Here is a 25152-nt window from a genome sequence, read left to right on the forward strand (position 1 = left end):
GTAGCAATAAGGTAAATCTTTTTTTCGTTGTAATTGAGAGCGGTAAGAAACCTGGATCTGACATGCACCGCTTATATAGCGCAAGTTTTTTAAATATCTAACGAAGGATCAATAAAATCGCGTTTAATTTCGTCTCGTGTTTGTATCTTTATTTCAAATATAATGTCCATTAATATTAATTGTATTATTTATAAGAAACATATATGAATAAATAATAACGTGAGAAAATAGTCTTACGAAGCTAACTTTACATTCCAAGAAAAAATATAGGTATACGTGATACGTGAACTATATAAAAAAAAACTATAAAAGATTAAAGTTCCTTCGCGAATAAAATTAAAATAGCAAAAATCAAACAATAATAGCTATAACGCCTAATTAGGCACGATCCTTCTTATTTTAATCTCACAGCTAATTGCATTCTCGCCTCGGTTACTTGGCGTTACATATATTTCGGACAATACGAAACCACCGCAAGGTATTCTCGATTCAATAAAACGTGTGTCACATACGAGCAAATTATTGCGTAATAATGCTCATTGTTCAAAAAGAGATCGCGCGGTAAAACCGTCGCACACATAATATGCATGCGCCCGTGTAACGCGCATTGTTCGCCGTTTGTACGCATACTTGGGCCGGAGCATACGAAAGTTGTTGTAATACCACTTTGCCATTCACTCCCGCGCACCGGCTGTTTAACTTTCATCAGTGGCCTGATACCTTTGTGGTATATATCATCTGCAAGTATTAGCATCAAATTGAATCCACGTCGATGTCTGGGACCCGCAGAAACTACGCGTGTCTTGGTCTCGACTCTCGACCGCATGGCTGTGCTGTGTGCGCGTGCACACGACACACCGGAACATTTCCGCGCGCGCGTATCCTGGTTCCCGCCCGCGAACGATTTTTTTCCCTCCCCCCGTTCCATATTCATCGATCGTCGAATCGACTCTCGACTCGCGAAAACGTTCTTTCTCTTCTCGTCGATCACGCTTCCTTTTTCTCGCTTTTTCGTCGATTTTCAACCGACGCGACTGCCGTACGCGACGATGCGGCGACGGCGACGGCGACGGCGATGTAATGTCCTTAACATCGATTTCTCTTTCTCTCTCGCGGCGAACACTAAAATAACTGACGTAGCTTCTCGCACATGGCACTACAGGACCTATATCCTGCTCCCGCCGCATATTCCCGTTGTCTCATTTTGAATTTTCGTCGCTCGATATGCCGGAAAAGATCGACGTCAATAGGCACTCGCTCACGTACCTTTCACACGTTTTTCCGCGCGCATATTCATTTCTCTACTTCTTTACCTTTTGCGAACGTTTCCGTCACCGGCGAATATGGATCTTCCTCTCATTACTCATCGTTCCAAGTGACATATGCTTTACACAGTAAAAAATAAAATGTTAATCGTAACATTTTTCAAATGTCCCAAAAAGTCCACTCTAAATTTTGAGTTAAAATAACTCATATTCATCGTGCGTTACTTGTTGACAAATTAGAAATGTTAATTTATTGACACTATATTTTATATTTATATTTGTTCTTTTAACTTTAAGTATAATGTAAAAATAACTTGTAAAAAATGTCGATATAACATATTTGAATAAACGATAGTTATTTCAACTTAAGCGAAATGTTGTTTCGAACATTGGATTGTAGTAAATTTGATTATTTTGTATATCAAAGTTTACGATTATTTGAGAAGATTTACTTTAACTTTTGTTTATGTTAAAATAACTTTAAGGCGTGTTGATGTTTGGAAATAATTATGTTAAAAGAACTCAAAATAATATTCAATTTCTAAATGACATACATAAAGTGTTAAGTTATCACGTTGACATTAATATAACACATGAAAATGTTACGGAAATAATAACATAGCTGTTGTATGTTAATTTTACATTGAAATAACAGTCAAATCTTGGTAACACAAGAAAATTTTAACATTTGGACGCACGATTTTTTACTGTGTACGCTGTCAAAGTTGAAGGACATCGGCGATAACGGTATTCTCGCAAGGGGGGGGGACACAAATAAAGCGAGATAAGATCATTTCTAACGAAAAAAACGTTTGCCCCTTAGCTGGGTCTTTCAATGGCGCGTCCACCTTTCGATAGACGCGCGAGCATGGCAGAGTGGGCTTTGTCCTTTGTCGGGAAAACGGACGAGTTCCCTGAATGAAACTAAACGTCAGTGTGACGCGACATTGCGATTCGTGACGGCGCGTAAAACTTCGAGACTGAATTACGTCGCGGCTCATTTAGCTTTCTCGGTACACCTATTGTCGTGGCACCGAACGGCCAGCCAGCCGACCGACCGACCGACCGGCCGATGACGCGAACTTCGTCAATTGGAATATTTAAAGCCCCAGTGCACGAAGAGAAAGAAGGACAGAGAGAGAGAGAGAGAGAAAGAGAGTGTGTGAGAGAGAGAGAGAGAGAGAGAAAGAGAGGGGGGGCGAGCATTAACTACCAACCGAGCTCGAAAGTAATTTTGAGGCTTCACTGCTTGCAATATGCACGAGGGGATACGGCCCGGCCGTCTCTGTGCCTCTCGCGCGCTTTTGTACACTCGGTCCTCGGCTATTCATGAGTAGCCCTCGGTTCCCGAGTAATCGTCCTATAACGAACGACGTCCTTTCCTCCCCCGAAAGACTTATAAGAGGAGATATTGACACATTCCGGCGAAAATCGATCGCGTCCACTGATAAATCCCGACCCGCTGATATTTCGCCTCTTGTGACGCCCATTCTAATTTCGTGGCACTTCCGCGAGCCTCGCGTGACGCGACCGAAATTCGGAATTAGACAATCGTATTTAACGATGAGAGAGAGAGAGGGAGAGAGGGAGAGAAAGAGAGAGAGAGAGAAGGAGGGAGGGGGAGAGAGGAGAGAGAGAGAGAGAGAGAGAGAGAGAGAGAGAGAGAGAGAGAGAGAGAGCACGGTGGGAATACGCGCCTTGTTGTACGACAAAGAAATTAACGTCAGTTATTTCGGCTGAACTCGATCAGCGTCAGTTTCACGTTTAATTTGGAGGTTTGTTTATATATCATTTACGTGTGTCTCTCGTCCTACTATCGCGGTCAAACAGAAAATTGTCAACCGCGTTGAAGAATTTATATTTACGAGTTTGACATTAGAGGCATTTAGTACTAATCATTTTCGACGGTAACTCTGACATAAAACCAAATGATATCACACTGTCTTGCTTTTTTTTTCCAGAAAATTATAATGAAAAGAGGAGAATCTCAAATAAGAGTGTCGAATAGGATATGTTTCGCGTTAGAACAACCGAGATACTTTAAATTTCATATTTGCCGAGGTTCATTAATTTGGTATCTTAAGCTGCTCAGGACGCTAAGTCAATATTATGTCATATAGCAAATTTGCTTTTAACAGTCTACGACGGCGTACGACGACTGAATTAAGTAGGTTCCATTGAACGCGGAAAATCAGAGAGAAAACCAAGTACATCGGGCGCGGGTGAGGGGAAAAAAATAAAAGGCGCCTGCGGGGGAAGATCAAGGCGCGTGCACGGCTTAACTCCGCGGACCGCGGTGCTTTATACGATCGCGCGGGCTATAAAGTTCCCCGCTAATTCCCGCCTCGCAAACTTTTTCTCAGGAGGAGTACGAAGACAGACAAAAATATCGTCGTGAAAGTTCCTTTGATAAGCGCATCTCGAAGGAGGCGCCCGCCGTAGCTCGCTGAAGTACGCTGAAGGGCAGTTAATCCCGCGCGAGGTGAGATTTTGACGGATAAAACCGGCGGCTTTCGCGGAGACCTTAGGAACGGAGCAATGACCAGCGAAATGCGAGCCAGCGCAGCTTTTGGATCTTCGTTTTCGAGAGGAATATCCGTGCTGTATGTTTTAAACTGTTTAAGCAAAGAACCGTTACCATCCCTAAGCCGTAGTCATCTATGCGATAATTCTTGCGATTTAGCAACGGCACCCGGCAGTGTTGGCCGTAGATGATTTTAAAATAATCTAAGATGAAGATAAGATAAAAATCCGTAGATTCATCTTAGATGAGATAAAGATGATTTTGTTTTTAATTAAGTTAGATAAAAGATGAAATGATTATCGCGATTTATCTAGATAATTTTTTAAATAATTTTGTGTTTATAAGACTATCCATAAAAATTTCTAAAAAGAATTACGCAGATTATTAAAGGGATATTAAAACAGACTCACACACAATTTTAAGTTTTTATTTCTTAAAAATAAAAGTTTTTCGAATAATATTTTGTCTGATAAGCGATTTCGATGGGATACTTATTTGATATGCTGAACTGAAAAGGTCGACTGGCACCGACGATGGCAGGGATATATTATATTTAAGAAAAATATTTTTATATTTGCAAAAAATTTTTATAAGAGATTGGAGTTTCTTCGATTTAAATTCCAAATACGAAAGTGCTTCGATGTTACCACTAATAAATGTTTGCTTATTATTCTCTTTTTCCAATATTGCGACAGAAATATCTTCCCCTCCGCTACTTATACACTTGATCTGTTTTCGAGTGTAATGATATTCTTGTAGTATAAATGGTCTACTTCTTTCAAAAATAGGTCTTTACAACTTATACATATAACGTTCTAATATCCAATTTAATTTAACGGCGATAAAGAAGTAGCAGAAAGAATGAAAATCCTATACTATCTTTATAACTTTTAAATAAAATGACATGATTTTTTATCTAATAAGATAAAGATGAATATACTTAATTTTTTCATCTAAATAAGATAAAAATGATTCCATTTCATTATTTGAATGTGATCATCTAGATAATTTTATATAGATACCGGCAAACAACCGACGGCATGATTATACTGACATCACGATATATTGTTATCCTAGCACGTTCATTGTACAAATTATCAGATTGATCCTAGAAAAAATATTGTCGTCCCGTAAGATGATAATCAAATTCAAGAGGTATTTTGAATTCGAATTGATCTATAAAGCGAGAGAGGATAAGTTGGTGTCGCGAATAAAGTTTGCGGTAAGCACACACGGCTCGAGCCGCGAAGTGACAAGACGAACTCTTAAATCCGAAATTTTTTATGCAGCTGAAAACTCGGCGAACATTCGGTGAGGTCGTGAGCTTAGACGATCGTTTTCCGTCTCGCGGAAAAACGATCCGCTAGTCTCTCTCTCTTTCTCTCTCTGTCTCTCTAAAGACACTCGACATAATTTCGCTTTGCCTCGAATGTTTTCATAAGCGAGGCAAACGTCGGAGCAATGTTTAAATAAAAATTTCGTAGTTCTCTCGACTCCGCGCTTTTACCGATATCTTTGTCGAATATCGGATCGCGGCATGGAAAATAAGGAGATCGATGTGACAGTGCCCGATGTATTTTTCAACGGATCTATAATTCATTCGTTTTTTTTTGCACAATAATCGAGAATTTGTACAATATAGTCGAGAAATTTTAAATACGGGGTTATCGTTGAATATTAGAATATATTTCGCTTAAAATAAACAAAAAATATAAATTTACTGCAGAAATTAAAAGATTTCACTTAAAATAAATCCGATATAAAATTACGGACATATACGAAGATGGTATTTTTCAGTGGATTCAAAGTAGATCTGCCTCGACAGAAATTTAATTCGGGGCATAATCGCGCGCAAAGATATATTCAACGGTTGGCAGTTTTATCAGATCTAAGCTTTTGTCGGGAGGGGGAGAGGAGCCGCCGATTTGCGCTTCCCGCAGACGAAATCCTTTTTTTTACGCTTCTTCTTTTCCATTTCGACAATTTTGACGGACGGGCTTGAAATCCGATCTCATCACATAATACCCAAAAGCGCTCGCGCAATAATGGAGCCATCGTGTTATTCGGCCGGCGCGGCGCGCGGTGGAGGCATAAGTACGCGGAGAGTTTCAAATCGAAACGGTCGAGGAAAGGAGAACGGCGGCCCGGTGGGCGGGGGGAGGGGCCGCAGGCAGGGCGACATCCCCCGGGATTGAGAAATCCGTTTCTGGGCAAACTGTCTTGCGAGTAGTTCGCCGGATAGTTTCGGATCCAGATTCCCGGGAGTTAAGCCAAACCGCCTTCTCGAGCGAGACGACGCGAGGATCGTCGCCTCCCCCCCTTCTCCCCCCTCACGATCCTTCTCTCTCCCTCTTTGACAGCACGACAGTGCGGTCCCGATGGCTGAAATGAGATCCGTTTGCTACTCCTAGTTACGGGAATAACGCACCGAGGCCGGATTTATAACGGCCGGGGTCAAATAAATCGCGGATTATACGAGTTGACGAGCACTTTGAGAAGCTTTTCGCATCCCTCCGGCTGCCCTCTCCCGCCCCGGCGACTTCTCGGAATTTATCGCCATTTAACCCATTTAACCCTTCCCGGGGACAGTCTATCCGTTATGCGAAATATATTTGCATCTTTCGCGAGGTATATTCTTACACAATCGCAGACGACTGGAATTTCTTTCGGCCTTTTTGGATGAATCTTTCATTTGCGCGGTACTCCTTTATTTGAAATGAGAAATGAGCAACGACCGACTTACTAATTGAAGAACTTGTAGATTGTGTGTATATTACTAAACTGACGGGACTTGTAGTTTAAACCATTTTTTATTACTTTTCAAACTCTTTCGAGACTAAATAGATCCACGTAAAAGGGTCTCTTGGAACAAAAAAAAATTGAATATTTAATTACATTTGCTTCTTGATAATTCGAGATAAGAAAAACAAGATCGAGGAATTTCAAGTAAATACAAAAATAATCGTTTGGAAAAACTCGCGGACTTAACACCAGCGCCAAACGCATATTCGAAAATTGAATACCCGTGCGTCCGAGAGCGAGCCGCAACGCGACGCTGAATATAAATAACGAATATGAAGGATCCAGTTTCGCGCTAATATTCCATTTTGCCAAACGTTTTTCGCCGTGGGAACACTTTCGAAGATCGAGTCGCGAGCGCGGGCAGAACTACTTATCTTGCTCTAATAGGACGCCGCGTTATCGCCAAGATGAGGATACAGGAGCTGCAACCGCGCGCTCTCTCCCTCCCTCTTTCTCTCTCTCTCTCCCTCTCTGTCTCCTTTTCTTTCCACGAGGTCGAATTACCCTCCTGTCCACCGACAAACCCCGCTGGGAAACTTGGCATAGTCCGGGCGCCACTATCTATTCAATTTTCGCCAAGTTGGCGGAGTCGTTGCCAGGAAAGCCGACCGACCGACCAACCGGACGGTTTTGTCTTTTCTCGCCTCCCTCGCGAAAGAAAAATGATGGAAGTCGCTTACGGAAAGAGGGGTGAAAAGAAAAAAAAAAGGAAGAGAGAGAAAGAGAAAGATGCGCGTTTCTCGCGCGAGAACCGACTTCCTGGAGTTACTTATGACGCGAGATAGCGGGAAAATGCGTTTCTGCCCGCCAGGATGATTTTTCATTTCGCCCCTTGGCACGGCATTAACGTTTACGTTTGAAGCGCGTTCCGTATTGATCCATTATCTCCGATGCAGATTGTATTTTTGCATCTCGGTATATATACAGTGGATACTAAGAAGCACTACATACCGATCTCGAGGAAGAGGCGCGCAATACAATTGATTATCCGTATATATAATACCTTCGAATCAATCTGCGTTAAATATAATAGAGAGCGATATCTACGTCAAGGCATTTAATATCCGAGCAAATGAAAATATCAGCAAGCTCCCTGTAGCTAAGAAAGTATATCCTTCGAATCAATTCGTATCAGATACATGGGTGTGAATGAAACAGGAGGAATAACATCGCTGTGCGTTTTCTTATATTTCTGATAATGATTTATTCTTAAATAAATTGTACGGTGCCAGTTTGTAGACAGATTTGCAATTGTACTCTAATTGTAATCTAAGACGGGATCGATAAGTCTTACGACGCACCGGGAAAAGGATCTACTCTGTTCTTGCGTAGAAGAAATTTGATTTTTCTATCCATGTCCTCGTTGTAGATCGACTTGCACGTCTCGAAGTTGATCCTACGTCTGACCTGAGTCGGCTTCTCGTAGTACCTCGTGCGCCTGTACTGGCCGAAGATGTCTTCCTTGGACAGTATGCGATTTAATATACGACAAGCCTTGTCCACGTCGTTGTTTTGAACGAAGATCGTGCGGCTGGCGAATTGAAGATGCCGTGCAAGACCCATCTGGAAAATGACGCGATGAACAACTGCATTCTTTCTGCACGAACGTTTTATAAGCCCATTCTACAATAGCCGTAAAGTATGCATTGAGACGTAAGCAGTAAGCTATTGACTAATGGGATTTTTACAATCCAAGAATGATCGGCTGTAGTTGGTCAATTTTTACTGCTTACGTCTTAAAACATATACTTTTACGGCTATTGTAGAATGGGCTTTTTACAGTTAGAATTCATTATCTTTAGATCCGTGGAAATAATAGCTAGACACAATAAATGTTCCAAAAATGTATCTACCAAAATTAATATAATGCTCGAAGCAACGTTAGAATTTATCTCGTTAGATATGATATACTAGTTCAAGATAATTGACAAATATTTACTGCACGTAGCTCCGATTTTAGGTTAGGTTAGAAACTGCGCTGTCTTCGCTTGTCTCCGATAACTAGAAGCACTTTTCGCGCACCCACCAGAAATAACTAATTATGTTTCGCTGTAAATAATGTCGTGAGAACTTTTGATTCCACTTGTATAAATTGATGCTCGTGCTCCCGATCCCGAGTACGGAGTTCCGGACGGCACTTTTGACTGGAAACAGTGGGAAACAGCACGGGCGGCACCATCTAGCGGCCGATTAGTCAACAACTGACGTCATGGCGCTGCCTTTTTTTTTTTACCTGATTATCACCTGATTAATTGCCGGCCGTCTCCGGCGGGTAATCGTAGAACAATCGTATGTGCCCCAGAAATACGACGTTCAATAACGTGATAATGACAAAATAGACCACCAGGCAATGAGCGATCTACAAAATAAAGACGAGCGTTACACACAGGCGGAGGTCTCTGGTCGGGAATCTCGTACTCTAATCAACTCTAATCAACTCTATAATGATTTAATGATAATTAACAATAATTAACCCTCCGTCTGTATACATGGGTCTACGGCGTCCAAGCCAAAATAACATCTCGTAACTGTAAAACTTGCAAGAGCCTGCCAGTAAATATTAAATAAACAATGTTTATCAAAATGACCATATAAAATCGTCAATTACAATGTAAACAGAGGTTTCATGAATTTTTTCAGATTTTTTAAAATATTTTAAGGTATTAGGGAAAAATAGAGTCGAACATGTCAGACCCACGTATACACTTTGAGGGTGCAAAAAACAAATATAGACGGAGAGTTAATAGTGTGCTTTCCATATAGTGACACAAGTCGACACAGACGTCGTTCTATCTTTCTTGGTATTCAACGAGTAACAAAGACAGAACGAGACTTTGTATCGACTTGTGTCAGTAAATGGAAAACACTCAAATCCAGACAGCGCGCTGCATGTCTAAAAGACATCTTAAAAACATTTCTGAGACATCTTTTAGACATACACGCTAAGAGACATTTTAAAGACGTTTTTAGACATGGCTGCTGTCTGGGAAATAAATAAATATAGTTTAATATAACTCTTAAAAATACATAGAGACGTTTTACTTATGTATATTTTTTTTATGTTTCAAAACACACGAGCTTGATTCTTTTTTATAATTTAATAACAATTACTTCTCGGTCTTTCAGATTGTAGCCGAATCCCCATCGGCAGACGCCGAGCCAGGCACATAACGAGAGCATGAGTAGGATAAGGGCGAAGGGAGACGCGTATATATGCACGACGAACATTTGTTCATGTCACCCACGTCGTGATTCCACCTCGTGTCGTTTCCTCAGCTTCTTCGGACGGCACATATCTTCGCGAAGATCGCCGTGTCGCTCTCGCCAAGTCCGAATTCGTTTGACGAGATTTCGTTCATCGTCTCCATACCTACGAATTAATCTTCTTTCCGGATCGGCCGCTTCGTGGTCGAATAATGAATTTCGCGAAGGGGATGTTTTATTGTTCCATATAAATCCGTGTCAGCAGGTCGTCAATAATTTACGCGACATTTTCCATGCGCCCTTTGAAAATAACTGAAAATTTTGCGATGATATTCGCCAAATCATATAGGCCAACAAAATGGACACTGACGTGTAAATGATTTATATTATACTTCAGACAGCGCGATAGCGATGCATATCGAAAAAATGATTACTATTTCGTTTCTGTTCTTTTTTCCCCCGATAAGCGTTAAAGTTCCGTTATTTTCAGCGGGGCAACGAAATTGGCGGTAATTGTTTGATCGATAGTTCGCTGTACCAGCGTACGGGGATGGTCAAAGGTGTTTCGAGTCCGAAAACGAATATTTTCTGATGAGAAAAAGACTTCCCTTTGGGAGAGAGTTTGCCGCGAACTTAATGCCCGCGTATGCGAAAGATGCCTCCGAAGAAGAAGAGAGAGACCGCGATGAAGAAAGAGGCTGTGCAAGAGTTGGAACATTCTGAGTAAGCGAACGAACACGAATTGTTTACGTGGAGACGAATCGTCCTATAAATTCCAGTTATGTTTTCGTTAACTTTGACTTTTTAATTGTTATAGTTATTTACAATGTAATAATTTGTAGATGGCATAGTAATTTTTAGACAAGATCAATATTTTTTCGAACTTTATTTTTTTTTTTTTTCGAAAAAGTGGAGTGAGAATTTGGAATACCTTTCCAAAAATAAATAAGACGAAATCGAGATGTAGGACTAAGCGATATTAGATCTGTTTCTGTAGATCGGAGCCAGAAGTCACGGAGACAGCCGAGCCGGAGCCTCCGAAACAGGTGTCCTTGCTTACCGGTGAACCCTATGGACCTCGAATTCGTCTTGTCAGCGAGAAAGCCGAGGAGGAGAGCTCGGACGACGAGCCGGAGTCCGAGAGCGAGGAAGAGGCCAGGTATCTTCAGGAAGATCACCCGGAAGTGCCTTCCGAATTCTGGCACATACAGAAGCTTATCAAATACATGAAGGCCGGCAACCAGACCGCCACTATGGTATCCTTGTGTTTACTGAAGGATTACGATCTCACCGATAAGGTTCGTTATAAAACTTATCATTTTATATATTAGACTGCAAGAGAAAAATATCGGGAGAGCTATTTATATAACAAGATAAATAATTCTATGCATAAACTTATTCTTCGATCGCTTTATTTGTCAATTTTTCGCTTCTTTAATTTGAAATAATCTGTCTGTCTCGTATCCGCATGGTCAAACTCGTTCGTGGTGCAGATCATACAGAAAGCTATCCAAGAAATGGGCGGTCTCGAAGTTCTAGTAAATCTTCTCGAAACGAGTGACATCAAATGTCAGAACGGCTCGTTGTCGGTCTTATTGCAAATCGCGACTTCCACGGATATGAAGCGATATTTAATCGACTTGGACATCACGACGCCATTGATCCAAATGCTGAAGCATCCCGCTAGAGATATCCAGGTTGTTCATTGACCCTTATTACGATAACTCCTCCGATTTTATCGGCTTTTTTGGTCCTTATGCGCGAAATGTTTAGTTTAGAATTCCATTGATTTAAGCCAATAAAATTCAACAGTTTAAAAATACTGAAATCCCAAAAATCCTGTCTTTTTAGACCAGTTATTGTGTCTCTTCGTTTTATTGTACTATAATAATGTATAGTAATGATTTTTTATTCTCTCAGATTTTGGCAGCCGAAACAATGGCCATTATAGCTCGAGTCAGAAAGGCTAGAAAACAGATCAGAATTCGCGGTGGAATACCGCTCATAGTAAGTTACCTTGTTGCAATTATTCAAATAATATCCATTTCTATCAATCCAGATTAATTTTTATCTCTTTAACTTGCTTTTTATCTTTTTCTAGTTGTAAAAAAGAGATGAAAAGTTAATCTATATGAATGAGTCTGTCTCAAGACTCTTGCTTCGCATACAGTATTTAACATTTAAATGTATTTTTTCTCAATGTGGTCAGCGTGACAATTTATTGACTCTCAAATTTTGATTCGACAGCTGGACGTAATGGATGTGCCGGACGAGGTTCTCCGCCGGTCGTACGACGAATTGAGCGAGGCTAGCAAAGAACTCGTGGCCGTCGCTATAGGCTGCGCCAAGGTCTTAGATTCCTTGGGCAGTAGTCCGAAGGTCAAGGAGGAACTTCGCCAACACGGCGTCGTTCGTTTGATGTCGCGTTTCCTGAGATCGAAACACACTCAGCTGATCGTACCCACGATGGGCGTCGTACAGCAGTGCGCTGATCTGGTTTATTGAATTCTTTTCTCTATCTGTTAACAGTATTTTAAATAAGATAACATAATTATCTGTCTATGAAAATAATATTAATTGATTTAAAAAATACATAAAATCAAATTATGAAAATGGACCATTAAAAATGATCATATAATATATATATATATTACCATATTAATAATAAAAAAATAAATTAAATATCGTGAAATTTAAATATCAGACATCGATATTGTGATTACAATTATTCAAAATCCACTATCGCATTTATTAAATAATTATAATTAGAGTTCGACAACTCATTTTCAAATTTTCATTACAAATGTTTTCCTATAGTTAGTGTCGTATGTTTGAGTCGTGCGTGTGTGCAGAATGTTTTCAGGGAGGCGTTTGAGCGAGTGGGCATCATCAACGATTTGGTGCGACATTTGAAGAACGACAACTCGAAGCTGAAGGAGAACTCCGCCCTGGCCATCTTCAAGTGCGCCTCGAATCGGGAAACTCGAACGATGGTGCGTCGAGCCGGTGGCCTGGATCCACTTTGCAAACTCGTGCAGAGCGACGAGGTACACGCCAACAAGCGTCTGCTAGCCGCGGTCACTGGCGGTATTTGGAAATGCGCCATCAGTACGGAGAACATAATGAGGTTCAATCAGAACGACCTCGTGGCGTCGTTGGTGCCTCTGCTCGAGGAAAACGAGGACGAGCGGGTGTTGGCTAACGTCGTGGGCGCCCTTGCCGAGTGCTGTAAGGATCCCGCTAACAGGGACGTCTTGAGGACTAACGAGGGTCTACCGAAACTGGTAAAGACCGTTCAAAGTCGGAAATACACTTCTGTAGTTCTGTCTCTGGTTTTCTTCTCTCTCTGCTGCCGGATCGAACTTTGCTTCTCTTGTCGATAATTCTGTATGCTTTATAATACATTGGGATTATAAGAGAGAATAAACACATATACATATATGTATATGTTGATGAAATCATTTAATCATATCCAAGTTCATATCCAAGAAAGGACGAATTATATTGATATAAACAGACAGAGATCCCTCCCGGCATTTAGGTCGAAATAATAAAACCGATAGTCGTGATTCTTTTATAACAATCCTCGAGCAATTATTAGATGAATTTTCATCGTGTATGTTGATAATTTAATAACAATTATTAATTTTGTTACTGGAATATTGCTGTGCGTTGATCCATTTACGTTTAATTATCCCATTCGCGTTTATATGAGAGATAATTTCCAAATGAGGCGAAAATTGGATTGCGCATCGGATGAGGGTGTTTGCAAATACCGGCTCCCGATGATTAATCGAGTTAACGTGCGCCACGCCATCCTCGCGACGATCAATGTTTCCTCGTTATCCTCTGGTATTGGCGATACCGCAGAATGAATACTTCAGAGACCTTTGCAGATTAGATTGTTGAGCGCCACGTACGAGCCATTACTGGAGAACGTGCCGTTGGTGCTGAAAGAGTGCGCCGTCGATGAGAGATGCATGGACATTATCAACGACCCGGAGCATCGGCTGGACGGCGTGCGATTAGTTTGGTCCCTGCTAAAGCACCCCAGCGATGTCATCAAGCGTAACGCCTGCCTCGCTCTGGTACCCTGCATACGGCACTCCAAGGACTCGCCGGAAATGGTGCGTGCCTTCGTAGGCGGCCTGGAGCTCACGGTCAGCCTCCTGGAGAGCAAGGACACGGAAGTGCTCAGCGCGGTCTGCGCGATGATCGCGGAGATCGCTACCGATCCTGAGAACCTGGGTATCCTGACGGATCACGGCGTCGTGAAAAAACTGGCTGCCCTCGTGGAAACTGTTGGTCCATCGCTGCCTATAACGATGATTTTTTTTTTTTTTTTTTTTTTTTTTTTTAACTTAATTAGCACGGCTGCTTCATGGAAGATATGACAATACATAGTTAATATATTCGCAGAATAGCATTTACACAATTTAAACTTTTTTTGGTAAACATACGGAATAAAATATAATGTGCGCGCTTGTTAGCTTCTTATATAATTCCTCAAATCTTTTTTATCAGATCAATAATAAATAGTTAACAGCTTACTCCGTTTTTTTCCCCCATTAAAAATAGCCGCATTTAAATATTTTACTGCCTATTAAATATTTTTAATCGAAACATCTGCGCGATAATGGAATGACTTCTTTTCTAAGGACGATGAGAATTTGCGCGCTAATCTGACATTGGCGATAGCCTACTGCTGCGATTGGGATCGGAACAGTTACGAATTCGGCAAACTGAACGCTGTCGCGCCGCTCGTTAATTACATGATCAGCAAGAACAAGGACGTGTTGAAGGGTGTTTGCATTGCCGTGTACCATTTGAGCAAGGAGCCCTTAAATTGCGTGACCATGCACACCTGCGGCGTTATCAAGGTACAATTATAGGAGCTTGCGTTTTTGCATACGTGCATAATATTAATAGCTGTTTGATATTAAAGCATAACTCTACGAAATCAAAATGCTCAAAGTTCAAAAAAGAATATGTTTTATCTGAAAATTAATTTTCTCATAAACATTTGTAAGTCATATTAATTTAGTATTATAAATGTTTATAATATTTTAATATGAACCGATAAAGATATCTTTAACAGAGATAATTTCATAAGTAAATGTTCAATAAAAAAATTAAAGTCCAGATACCTAGAGTTACATTTTTTTCACACAATTTGATTATAATTAATTATTATCGGTTCAATATACCGAGACGATACATTACATTTTCTCTGCTTTTCGAAAATCCTGATTAAATTCTGAAAATGTTGGAATTTTTAAACAGCACGTATTGCGTTTGGTGGGTTCGGACGATCCAGAGGTACAGATTGCAGCTGCGTCCACTATTCGTCGTATAAGGAAGCTCGCGTTGACTGCAGAGAAATTCCACTTCAATGAAATGTAATTTCTTTACATTTTTTATGAATTTTTGAATCCTAAAGAGCACAACAATCCTATTTAACTGAAATTGATCAATATTTAATTTCCTATTCGTAATTCTAAATATCGACAAATAATTTTGAATTTATATTTGATAAAATATGTACTTCTGAAACGAATATTCATTTTGCCATAATTTGATTTACGGGAACTTAGTATTGTGCGCTTATACATATATACATTTATTTGCGCTCTTCAGGATTAAATTATTTTAATTGTTTTGCTTTTACTATTTAATGAAGCTGCTGTATACAATCATTTGGGATTTTCACAGGAGCTCATTACAGGAAATCGATTTCCGTTTGTGAATAATGTCAGTTATCAGCGGAAGAGAAAAAAAGATGGAAAAAAGAGGAAGAAAAAAGGAAGTGTATAAAATAAAAACACATTTATTGCAGTGCGTGTATAGTGGTTTATAATTTTGGTCAATACCTCTAAATTTACAATTTTATTTAAAACCCGTAATGTAATATCATCCTCTCGGTAACAATCGGTATAACCATATGACGAATTTTAAAAGTGATGGAAAAAAGACAGAAAAATGCCCTTAGATTTTCATAGGATCCACAAATGTAACACACCGACTTGATCGGACAAGGTGGCATTAACTATTAAATTGTACAAGACGGCTTAATTTGAGCAATATACACATATCCTAAGCTTGTCTCTATTACTTCAAAGTCGAAGCTATTTGAGGATGTTGGTAGACTATACTATATTCTTTTATATAGAATATAAACAGAAGAAGAGACAATCGCATGCAAGTTACGATGCAATCTCACATATATAATGTACAAATTTAAGCTAATTGTGCGTGTCGTTTCATTGACGACTCGTGAACTAACTAGAAGGCATAATTATCTCAGAACTCTCGTCTTATCGCGATATAACAATTAGATGGCAACATTGGTCATCAAAGATTTCAAATTTTTAGTTAGATTTATCGAGGTATCTTTACGTATCTGAATATATCATATATCGTTTCCGATCTTGGATCTTTGCTAATTTTAAGTATTTCAATCATCCTTACCAGCTTCTTATCAACAATGCCTGATAAACTTACTTAAAACATACGCGGTAAAAACTGGTTTCACCAACATCTTATTCATTTCAGATTAACACCACAAATATTTTAAAATAAAAACTCGACATATATTATTATTGTATGATTGATATTACTTAAGTGAATTGATATTACTTAAGTGAATAATTTAGAAAAAATAAAGAATTAAATCAGGTAATTAGAAAGTTTAATGTTGATGAAACTCTTTCCTCTAAAAGTAAAGTATTCTAACACATGTATATCATCAATGATTACTCAAATGGCAGACGCACGTGGCCAGTCTATCTTATTGTACAAAAACATTCCAAATTTTCAGTTGGCTCGGAATTACTATAAACGATAAGCCGAGCTTATCTGAAAATAAAACGTTATTTCCATGCTGAAACTGTGTTTCTAACAACACTATTCCGTAATTCTGAAACCAGGCTATTATGCTATAAATGATTTATTTTCAGAGGGAGACTTTTTTTCATTCGTGCATCCTTCGTATTCGCTATCTATTCACAATTTTGAACAACTTTTTTCCCTGATTCACTTGACAGTTGCTTATTGTATCTAGGATATTTAAAATTTCGATTCGTTTGGCATTTTCTTCATCTTTGTAGTCGTTAATGTAACAACGCTCAATAATATTCGGTGAAGCATAAAATCCACGCTCTCTCTGCTAGGAATGAGTAAAGGGAAAGACACAAATGGACTTTCTATTATGTTCGATTTACAGCTTCATTAATCTTCCTTATTAGTCAGCAATGCTCCCGCTGCAGTCTTGACTGCTACAAAAGTAATATATCTTTATATTTCTGCTTTGATTGATATTTGCAAATAAATTTTCCTCTAACAGACATGTGCGTAGTATTAGGGAAGCCAGATTATTTTTTGATAACATAATCGCCTTACCTGTATCACGTGCATTGGACAAAAATCTGTCTAATCCAGGTTGATACTGTATAAACTTTGGACGGATGACTCGGCGATATAGAATCAAGGAACCGTTGTACTCGGTTGGCGCCATCAACCATAAATAGAATATACACTGCATACACAAATTCATAATTTATCAATATTTGACCATGGCAGGGTCTATCTTTAAGACTTGTATCCATTTCTATTAATGCAGGTTAATTTTAATCCTAGTTTAACTTACTTTTTATCTTTTTCTAGTTCCAAGATTTAGAAAAAGATAAAAAGTAAGTTAACCTTGACGGAAATATTTTACTGAAAATATAATAAAAATTTTTACTGAAATATATTTTAAATTCTCTCTCAATTGATCCCATTTCATTACTATTCCATCAATATTCGGTAAAAATTCAATTTTTAGTCAAATTTAGTTAATTTTATATCTCATATTTCAAAAAATGTATTACTTTTCAATAGTATAATTTAACTTTCCTTATATTTCACAGTATTACATTTCATAAGGAAAATTTATTTATTTTGAAATATATATGCAGTAATTTTTCAATAACTTTTATTTCAATTTTCATCAATTTCACGGCACTTTCAACAAAATATTTCCATCAGGGAAACCGAGATCAAAGTTAATCTACATTGATAGAAATGGACATTAACGTGTCTTTGAAATTATACCTTGAACAGCCAGTAAACCGGAAACCAGCAGACGATATATTCAGAAAAGAATTCTATTATAGCAAATATGGCAAAAACGACCCAATAGGTAAGCCATTTTGTGTCGTCCTCTTTCTTGGGGCTTTCCAATGCCTTCATAGATTGGTATGCGGGGTAAACAAAACCGACTATATTACACACTAGCTGTTGTCCCAATCCAAACACCAAGTATAAAGCCAGCAGCATCAATGATCCTATCAATAGTAAATAACAAAAGTAATAACAATAATAACGTAGTCTTTCTGAGAATAGAGGGGCCGATTTCGCCGTCTCCGATTAACTTGATCCTCCGATCAAACTCACTTTTCATCTCTCTTTCTGACTTCCCTCTTTTCTAGACGAAGAGTGAGTTTAATCGGAGACGATGAAGTCGGCCCCTACTCCTATTTAAATTTAACGTGCTGCTGTTTGCGGGAATTTTTACGCAAATAGACAGAAAATACAGGATATTCCGGATACCGTCATGCGATTGTACGACAAAGATCAACAGATTGCAGATTTTCGGAAAGAGATCCGAAATATTTATTCGAGAAAGAAACGTTTGGCGACTTTGGCGTGTGTGTTAACGCAAAAAATAGAGGGGGGGGAAGAGGTAGACACACTCGCGTTGCGTAACGCGAGCGCGCGATAACGAGCAATAACGAGTTTCGAGGAGCCGCGAGAGCGCATTAGCATAGAGGCTGAATAATTATCTAAATGCCTGCGGCCGAGCCGGCCAATCAATAGGAATGACTGGAAAATCAGCGCGTAATCGTCCGGCGACTCACCGACAAAAATGTACAGCCGATCGATGCCGGTCTTCGCCTCCGCGAAGACGAACATCTTTGTCCATGACTTGCTCTCGTCCCTCAACGTCTTCTCGAGATATTCCTTCACGGCGACGATTCGGGCCATTTTTTTTTCCTCGCGGATCAAACTATCCTTCGACACAAGACGGAGCACGGAGCGACGGAGCGCGTAGCCTTGGTTAAGCGTGTATGTACCTGTTCGCCACTAGAGAGATATGGCCGACGTTCGATATCGACCGGTCGACACGGTTCGATGCTTCTTTCTTTCTCGACTTCTCGAGATCTCGCAACCGATCACCGATTCAAAAATGCACGATAAACTCATTCTTTCCGCAACCGAGTCACTTATTTTTTTATAACAAAAATTAAAAGAAATTTTTATTTTTTTTTTAGATTTATTTTTTTTATTAACACATTAACAAACGTGGCTCAGGTCTTAGGCGCACGTTGTACCGTAAAAGATCCTATTTTCATGATAACTCGTACACGAAATAAATTAAACTATATAAATAAATTTAATTTCCCAAATTGTCAAAAAAATGGATCTTCTCTTTAGCATTGGATTGTAACGCAAAATGTTCCGTCTGTTCTTTTCCTAGGAGGAACTTCCTGAATTGGTGCAATAAGTTTATTTTGGATCTATTTTCTATTGCTGAACTGGCTGCACTAGTTCAGAGTTGTATCTTTTTTACCCCACATTGGAAGGAAAAAGATACAACTCTGAACTAGTGCAGCCTAGAAGAACTAGTTCAGCAATAGAAAACAGATCCACTGTTTGACCGTAACTAGTGTAACTTATTGCACTAGTGTAACTTATTGCACTAATGTGCGCCAATTCAGGGCTGCGTTCCAAAATTCACTCTAGTTAACTAAAATGCTATAGTGTACGTGACGTAAACTATAGATTTTAGTTACCCAGAGTGAATCTTGTAACGCAACCCAGGAAGTTCTTCGAAGAACAAACGGGTTACGCGCGCGCGTCGTGGAGCATTGAGATTAATATCGGTGCGCAATGGTTGCACTCGAATTAATCTGTTTCGGCAATATCAGTTCTCCCCTTCAACGAAATAATATACATCCTCGAATTAAAGAATCGTGTGCGGTACGTACATCTCTATACAACTAATCTGTAGGTCTATGAACATTGGAGGATGCGGCACGTGACTGTAAAATATACAATATTTTAGAAAAACAATCTTTGAGCAGTTTTTAAGCATTTATGGCTGGCCCTAGTCTAGCGTGCGATAAAGGATTGAAGGGTGTCGTGTTTCGAATCTCCTTCTCCAGACAATTCGCATAAATGTCGGCAGTGAGTTCGCTCAGCGGAATCTCCTTGTCATTCTTGGCAGCTTTCATGGCATCGTCCACCGATTTTCTGATCTCACCCTCTATTACCTGGAATAGAAAAGAGATCGTGTATCCACACAAATCATTTCGGGTAACAATAAATTATTAATAACGTTAATCGCGAAATCTATCGAAAGAGACGTCAACTGACTTTGATCTCGTCCGCAGTGACGAGATTGGCATTTAAGATTCTCTCCTTGAAGCTGGTCAGAGGATCCCGAGTCTGCCGAACCTCCTGCACCTCTTCTCGCGTACGATAGCTGGTTCCGGGATCCGACATACTGTGTCCGCTGTACCTGTACGTCACAGTCTCCATGACGATCGGCCCCTTACCGGACGTGCAGTGGTCAATCGCGAATTTCGTAGCTTCTCTCACAGCTAACACATCCATCCCGTCCACCTGCGATACGATTTCTATCTATAAATCCCGTTCACCTAAATAAAAACGCGAATCTCTTAGGAGAGGAGATAACGCACCCATATTCCGGGAATATAGTCGCCCCTGGTGTAATATTCCGTGCTTGCCGCGGCACGCTCCACGCTGGTACCCATCCCGTATCCGTTATTCTCGCAGATGAAGATGCAGGGTACGTCCCACAGCTTAGCCATATTGTACACCTCGAACACCTGTCCCTGATTGGCCGCGCCATCGCCGTACAATGTTAGACAAACTCCGCCGTTATTCAAGTATTTTTGTGCAAAGGCGATTCCAACTCCTAGCGGCACCTAATTGCCGCGACAACGTTGAAATATTAAAGAAAAATTTGCACATTGGCGATATTAAGATTAAATTTTAGAATTAATGTAAAACCTGAGCGCCAACAATGCCGTTTCCTCCGTAGAAGTTCTTAGAATACATGTGCATGGAACCACCCTTGCCTTTGGCGCTGCCACCTTGTCTACCCGTGAGTTCTGCAAAGACGCCAAATACGTCTATGCCCATCAAATAAGTCCATCCGTGTGCGCGGTAAGCCGTGATTACAGCGTCCTGGGGTCTCATAGCCGCTTTCATGCCGACTGCGCAAGCTTCCTGTAAAGAGAATGCAACAATGAAGATTGAAGTAATCTCAAACTAAATAAATATCAAAATGCGAGATGATCTTTACTTGTCCAGAATATAAGTGACAGAAACCCCGAACGATCTTCTCTTTGTACAAGTTGCCGGCAGCCGTTTCCATACGGCGTATCGTATGTAGTTTCTTAAACAGTTCGATAGCGTCATCCCGAGTTACCGTCACCTGAGTGGACGGGCCCTGGTCCAGTTTGTGCAGGCGAAAAGGCTTGGTCTCGAAGGAGGCTTCGGTAGCATAATTATTTTTCTTGCTCAAGAAAAACAAGGCCACCTAGAAACATCAACACCTAGTAAGTGTCTATAGTGACGCGAGATCATAATGTAACATGTAACTGTACACACGTGCGACGGTGTGAAGTTTATCTTTACATTTATCTCGTGAATCAGTGAAGTGATGGTGTTCTTTAATGTTCATTCCACCGATGTAGATTAACTTTAATCTCGGTTCAAATTTTCAAAATTAGAAAAAGATAAAAAGAGTAAATTAAACCGAGATTAAAGTTAATCTATATTGGTGGAAGTAGATGTAAGAGAGGCTCAAAATTTTGAGCTTTTGATGTGCTAACATCAATCGAATCCAAATAATTACCTCGTTCCAGCTTCCAAACTGGCGAGTATGCGAGATATTGAGGAAAGAAGAAGACTCATGAGATACGGTGTCGCAAGTTAACAGGGGTCTGGGATTCGTGGCGAGACCCTGACGTCCCTGACACGGAAAACGCGATGCGGCGCGTGTTTAGAGGTCACGCGTCGCCCGTCGGTGCACTTACGTTTCGTCGTGACAACGGCGCGGCGACGTTCCTGAGGCAGCTCGGGATCATTTCCTAATGATGGGAGAGAGATCAGCGATAACAGAACTTGCTTCTCGTCTCGTGGAGTCCAGTGACTGATGTGTGCCAGTAGTGTGCCTCGTCGCCGTGAACCACCTTCACCTGACACGAACCAAGACGGACCAGATGATGCACGAAGGGATGCACCAGGATGCACCGAAGTGCAGATGCAGCTCCGCTCCCAGGAACGGTTCTAGTTGGGGCGCGAAAGGCGCAGCGCATGAATTATATATCAGATTTTGTTCTTCCGACTTTTTCTTGCACCTACTTTTTATTTCGCGTTGTGGTTATGTCGTAATATCGCGATGAAATAAAAGAAATTGAATAATGGCCGATTCAATTCCAGGAGGGAAAGTGAGAAAAAACGCATAAGAAGAAGAAGAAGAAAGACATCTTTATGTCCCGATTTTGGACATGGTAGTTGGACTGTCTGGGACGTTAAATGACATAGGCCTGTTTGTTTTAGCTGAACTTCTTGCACGGTTCATCTTTTCTCCTTTTCTTTTTACATTGGAGAGAAAAAAAGAAAAGATGAACTGTGCAAGAAGTAATCATGCCACGAATTTTCGCGAATTTTTTACTCGCCTTTGCAAAATAAAAATCCGGCACTGTTCTTATCCCTCTCACGAACATAACGACCAATCATTCGCCTCATTTGGGATGGGGTGACATTGACCGCACTTTCTGCACTTAAAACGAGATAAATGTGTACGCGATCGTGTGGAGATGAAAGAGAGGACGGCGCAAGGTGCAGAAAAATTTTCTATTTACGCTTTCTACACCTCAGTGCAATGACAGCGTAATCACTAATCATATGTTTCTTTCAAAACGCGGAACGCGGGGTCCTCTTCACACGCGGAAAACAATGAAAGGTAATAGTACGCTTCTTCATTATTTTTTTTTTTAATATATCTCTGGCTATACGGTCAACGTGACGCTACAAATGCTTCGAAGCATTCTTCTTCTCTTTTCTTTCAATGAAGAAAGAAAGAGAAGAAGAACGCTCCAAAGCATTTGTAGCGTCATGTTGACCGTAGCCTCTGATAACACGTTGATGTGATTTTATTTCACGAGCGTGACTGGAAAATTTCAGAAAGTAGTTGATGTTCTCACTAGAAGGGATGGAGGTCGACGAAACGCACGAATACGACCGGAAAATTGTCTTCTTCAGAGACCTTGGCAGATTTAAGCTAACAGAAAGAAAATACGACGATGATTCTCTCAACATATATACAGCGAGGTTGAACGATCTGCGGGAAGACACGTTACGTGCAGCGAAACTAAAATGGAGTAAGCCACGTTTGTGTACCTGGAACTCCACACTACATTATCCACGTTATACCATTTTTTTGTATGTTACAGCCGATTATTCATATGTAGAAGTTTCACGCCTAGCCATGGAAAGCCCAGGAAAGTCTTACATTTTGGTAGGAGTACTTTATAAGGAGCAGAGACTGAAACCTTCTTTGGTGCGCGACCTCAGCAAGGAACTGCAGCTGGAAGCTCAGCCAAGCAATAACAATTATGCGTCGGTCGACGACAAATTATTTCTAGAGGACGAAACGTTACGTGTAAGATTGGTAGGAAGTCACATGGATATACAGGAAGTAGTCACTGGACTTGTCTGCGCGGTACTCGGACGTGAATTGGAAAATGGAACATTCTGGGTATATACTTGCATAATTGGTCTACAGCCAGGAATCTAGCTTGCTGATATAAAAACTTTGCTCTTAGGTAGAGGATTGGTGTTTTCCAGGATACTACCCGAAGCCTTCCAGTTCGAGCGGCTCATTGGTGGAAGACGGGAAAATTCTGCTAGTATCTGGATTGGATCTGGTTAATAACACGGATGAGCTTAGCTTAGATTTACTTTCGGAATGGATAACCGGAATGGCGGGATGTGCCGATGCTCAAAAAGAAGAAGCAGTAATTGCTAGAGTCATTGTCGCTGGTACGAATGCCAAAAATGTTCATATTTTCTGACAGGCGATAGTAATTCGTGCATAAATAATTGCATAGGAAACACCATTCGCGGTTCCGCGAAAATATACAATCACAAAGGCTATCACGAGATCAAATCGCACGACCAGCGTAAGATCAAGGAAGACGTGATGGCGATGCATAAACTTGACGCTTTCCTCAGCAATATCCTCCACTGCTGTTGCGTCGTGTTAATGCCGGGAGAGTTCGATCCCGCTTGCAACTACACCATGCCTCAGCAGCCCTTCCACCCGTGTACTTTACAGAAATCGGCCAGGTAACAACGACATGTTTAAGCCTTGCGTGCGTCGAGCTTTCTTTACATAATACAATTTAGATGTAATACAGGTTTAAAAGCATGCACGGTGCGACTAATCCTTGGGTCGCAAATATTGGGGGTCGTGTCGTAGCCGGTTCTTGCGGCGGACCGATCATGGATATCATGAAAATCGCTGGATTATCCCAGCTGTCCCCGTTGGAATGGTTGGAGCGTACCTTGATCTGGAGGCATTACGCTCCAACCGGTCCCGACACGCTTCCAATTTATCCGTTCTTCAAAAATGATCCATTCGTTATGAACGAATGGCCGGACATATATTTCGCCGGAAATATGGATAAATACGATACAAAATTAGTTACAGGTAGGATTTTTAAAAATCTGATTTGATTATCAACTTTTGTTTCACGTGAAATGACTCATGTATGCCAATGTGTAGCTGACGAGGGACATACAGTGAGATTGATATGCGTTCCAAAGTTCTCGGAAACCAAAACAGCGGTGCTAGTCAATTTACAGGACTTGACGACACAGTCCGTCTCATTCGGCGATGGGCTGTCATAATTTGTATTAATTGTTAATCGTAAAATAATTGTTCATTGCAATGAAAATGTTGTATGATCTCCACGTGAGGAATGCAAGAAGATTAGTAGAAAACTTCGATCAAAAAAAAAAGTTTTTCAAATATATAATTAAATTTATTTATCTGAATATATATATATATATATATATATATATATATAACATATACTTTATCTAATAAATATATAATTATTTATTACAATTACGTAGCCCGTTTATTATTGTATATACCTTAATGACACATATATCACATAAACTTATAATAAAGAATACAAATGTAAAAGAATATAAAAATTGTAAAGTAATTTATAACAAACAATTTCTATAAACTTCGTAACTCATTCGCTATTT

General features: G+C 40.1%; 5 protein-coding genes across 10 annotated transcripts; 2 read left to right on the plus strand and 3 right to left on the minus strand.

The window, feature by feature from the left end:
- Positions 1–7770: 7770 nt before the first annotated feature.
- Mrps21 (mitochondrial ribosomal protein S21) lies at positions 7771–8776 on the minus strand. 3 transcript variants are annotated; one of them, XM_077422722.1, is made up of 2 exons: positions 8618–8776; positions 7771–8154 (listed from the first exon to the last, which is right to left on the minus strand). In XM_077422722.1, the coding sequence occupies exon 2, from the start codon at positions 8152–8154 to the stop codon at positions 7882–7884; it is 273 nt and encodes a 90-aa protein (XP_077278848.1). In that variant the 5' UTR covers positions 8618–8776; the 3' UTR covers positions 7771–7881. The 3 variants fall into 3 exon arrangements, with proteins under 3 accessions (XP_077278848.1, XP_077278847.1, XP_077278846.1); XM_077422721.1 differs by having other exon boundaries at positions 8445–8768; XM_077422720.1 differs by having other exon boundaries at positions 8531–8761.
- Positions 8777–8978: 202 nt separating this feature from the next.
- Positions 8979–15641, plus strand: Gudu (Armadillo repeat-containing protein gudu). Of its 2 annotated transcripts, none has more exons than XM_077422696.1 (10): positions 8979–10518; positions 10793–11093; positions 11289–11492; positions 11716–11802; positions 12043–12291; positions 12648–13079; positions 13692–14096; positions 14454–14675; positions 15079–15194; positions 15508–15641. In XM_077422696.1, exons 1-10 carry the CDS (start codon positions 10442–10444, stop codon positions 15539–15541), a joined length of 2127 nt encoding a protein of 708 aa, XP_077278822.1. In that variant the 5' UTR covers positions 8979–10441; the 3' UTR covers positions 15542–15641. The 2 variants fall into 2 exon arrangements, with proteins under 2 accessions (XP_077278822.1, XP_077278823.1); XM_077422697.1 differs by having other exon boundaries at positions 8983–10518; positions 10779–11093.
- LOC143906561 (receptor expression-enhancing protein 5) lies at positions 15622–18938 on the minus strand. Of its 2 annotated transcripts, none has more exons than XM_077422716.1 (4): positions 18693–18938; positions 17887–18119; positions 17194–17329; positions 15622–17066 (listed from the first exon to the last, which is right to left on the minus strand). In XM_077422716.1, the coding sequence occupies exons 1-4, from the start codon at positions 18817–18819 to the stop codon at positions 17023–17025; spliced, it is 540 nt and encodes a 179-aa protein (XP_077278842.1). In that variant the 5' UTR covers positions 18820–18938; the 3' UTR covers positions 15622–17022. The 2 variants fall into 2 exon arrangements, with proteins under 2 accessions (XP_077278842.1, XP_077278841.1); XM_077422715.1 differs by having other exon boundaries at positions 15622–17069; positions 18693–18934.
- Positions 18939–19498: 560 nt separating this feature from the next.
- Positions 19499–22098, minus strand: LOC143906558 (putative pyruvate dehydrogenase E1 component subunit alpha, mitochondrial). Its single transcript, XM_077422712.1, has 6 exons — positions 21903–22098; positions 21167–21403; positions 20872–21090; positions 20538–20786; positions 20212–20460; positions 19499–20108 (listed from the first exon to the last, which is right to left on the minus strand). The coding sequence occupies exons 1-6, from the start codon at positions 21951–21953 to the stop codon at positions 19923–19925; spliced, it is 1191 nt and encodes a 396-aa protein (XP_077278838.1). The 5' UTR covers positions 21954–22098; the 3' UTR covers positions 19499–19922.
- Positions 22099–22282: 184 nt separating this feature from the next.
- On the plus strand, positions 22283–25010 carry LOC143906556 (DNA polymerase delta subunit 2). 2 transcript variants are annotated; one of them, XM_077422703.1, is made up of 7 exons: positions 22283–22834; positions 23056–23252; positions 23325–23629; positions 23697–23913; positions 23982–24219; positions 24291–24583; positions 24659–25010. In XM_077422703.1, exons 2-7 carry the CDS (start codon positions 23066–23068, stop codon positions 24781–24783), a joined length of 1365 nt encoding a protein of 454 aa, XP_077278829.1. In that variant the 5' UTR covers positions 22283–22834; positions 23056–23065; the 3' UTR covers positions 24784–25010. The 2 variants fall into 2 exon arrangements, with proteins under 2 accessions (XP_077278829.1, XP_077278831.1); XM_077422705.1 differs by having other exon boundaries at positions 22283–22710.
- The last annotated feature ends 142 nt before the right edge of the window (positions 25011–25152 follow it).

The sequence above is a fragment of the Temnothorax americanus genome, unplaced genomic scaffold, assembly GCF_048541705.1.
Source record: "Temnothorax americanus isolate GAGA-0224 unplaced genomic scaffold, ASM4854170v1 Scaffold73, whole genome shotgun sequence".
Taxonomy (NCBI): domain Eukaryota; kingdom Metazoa; phylum Arthropoda; class Insecta; order Hymenoptera; family Formicidae; genus Temnothorax; species Temnothorax americanus.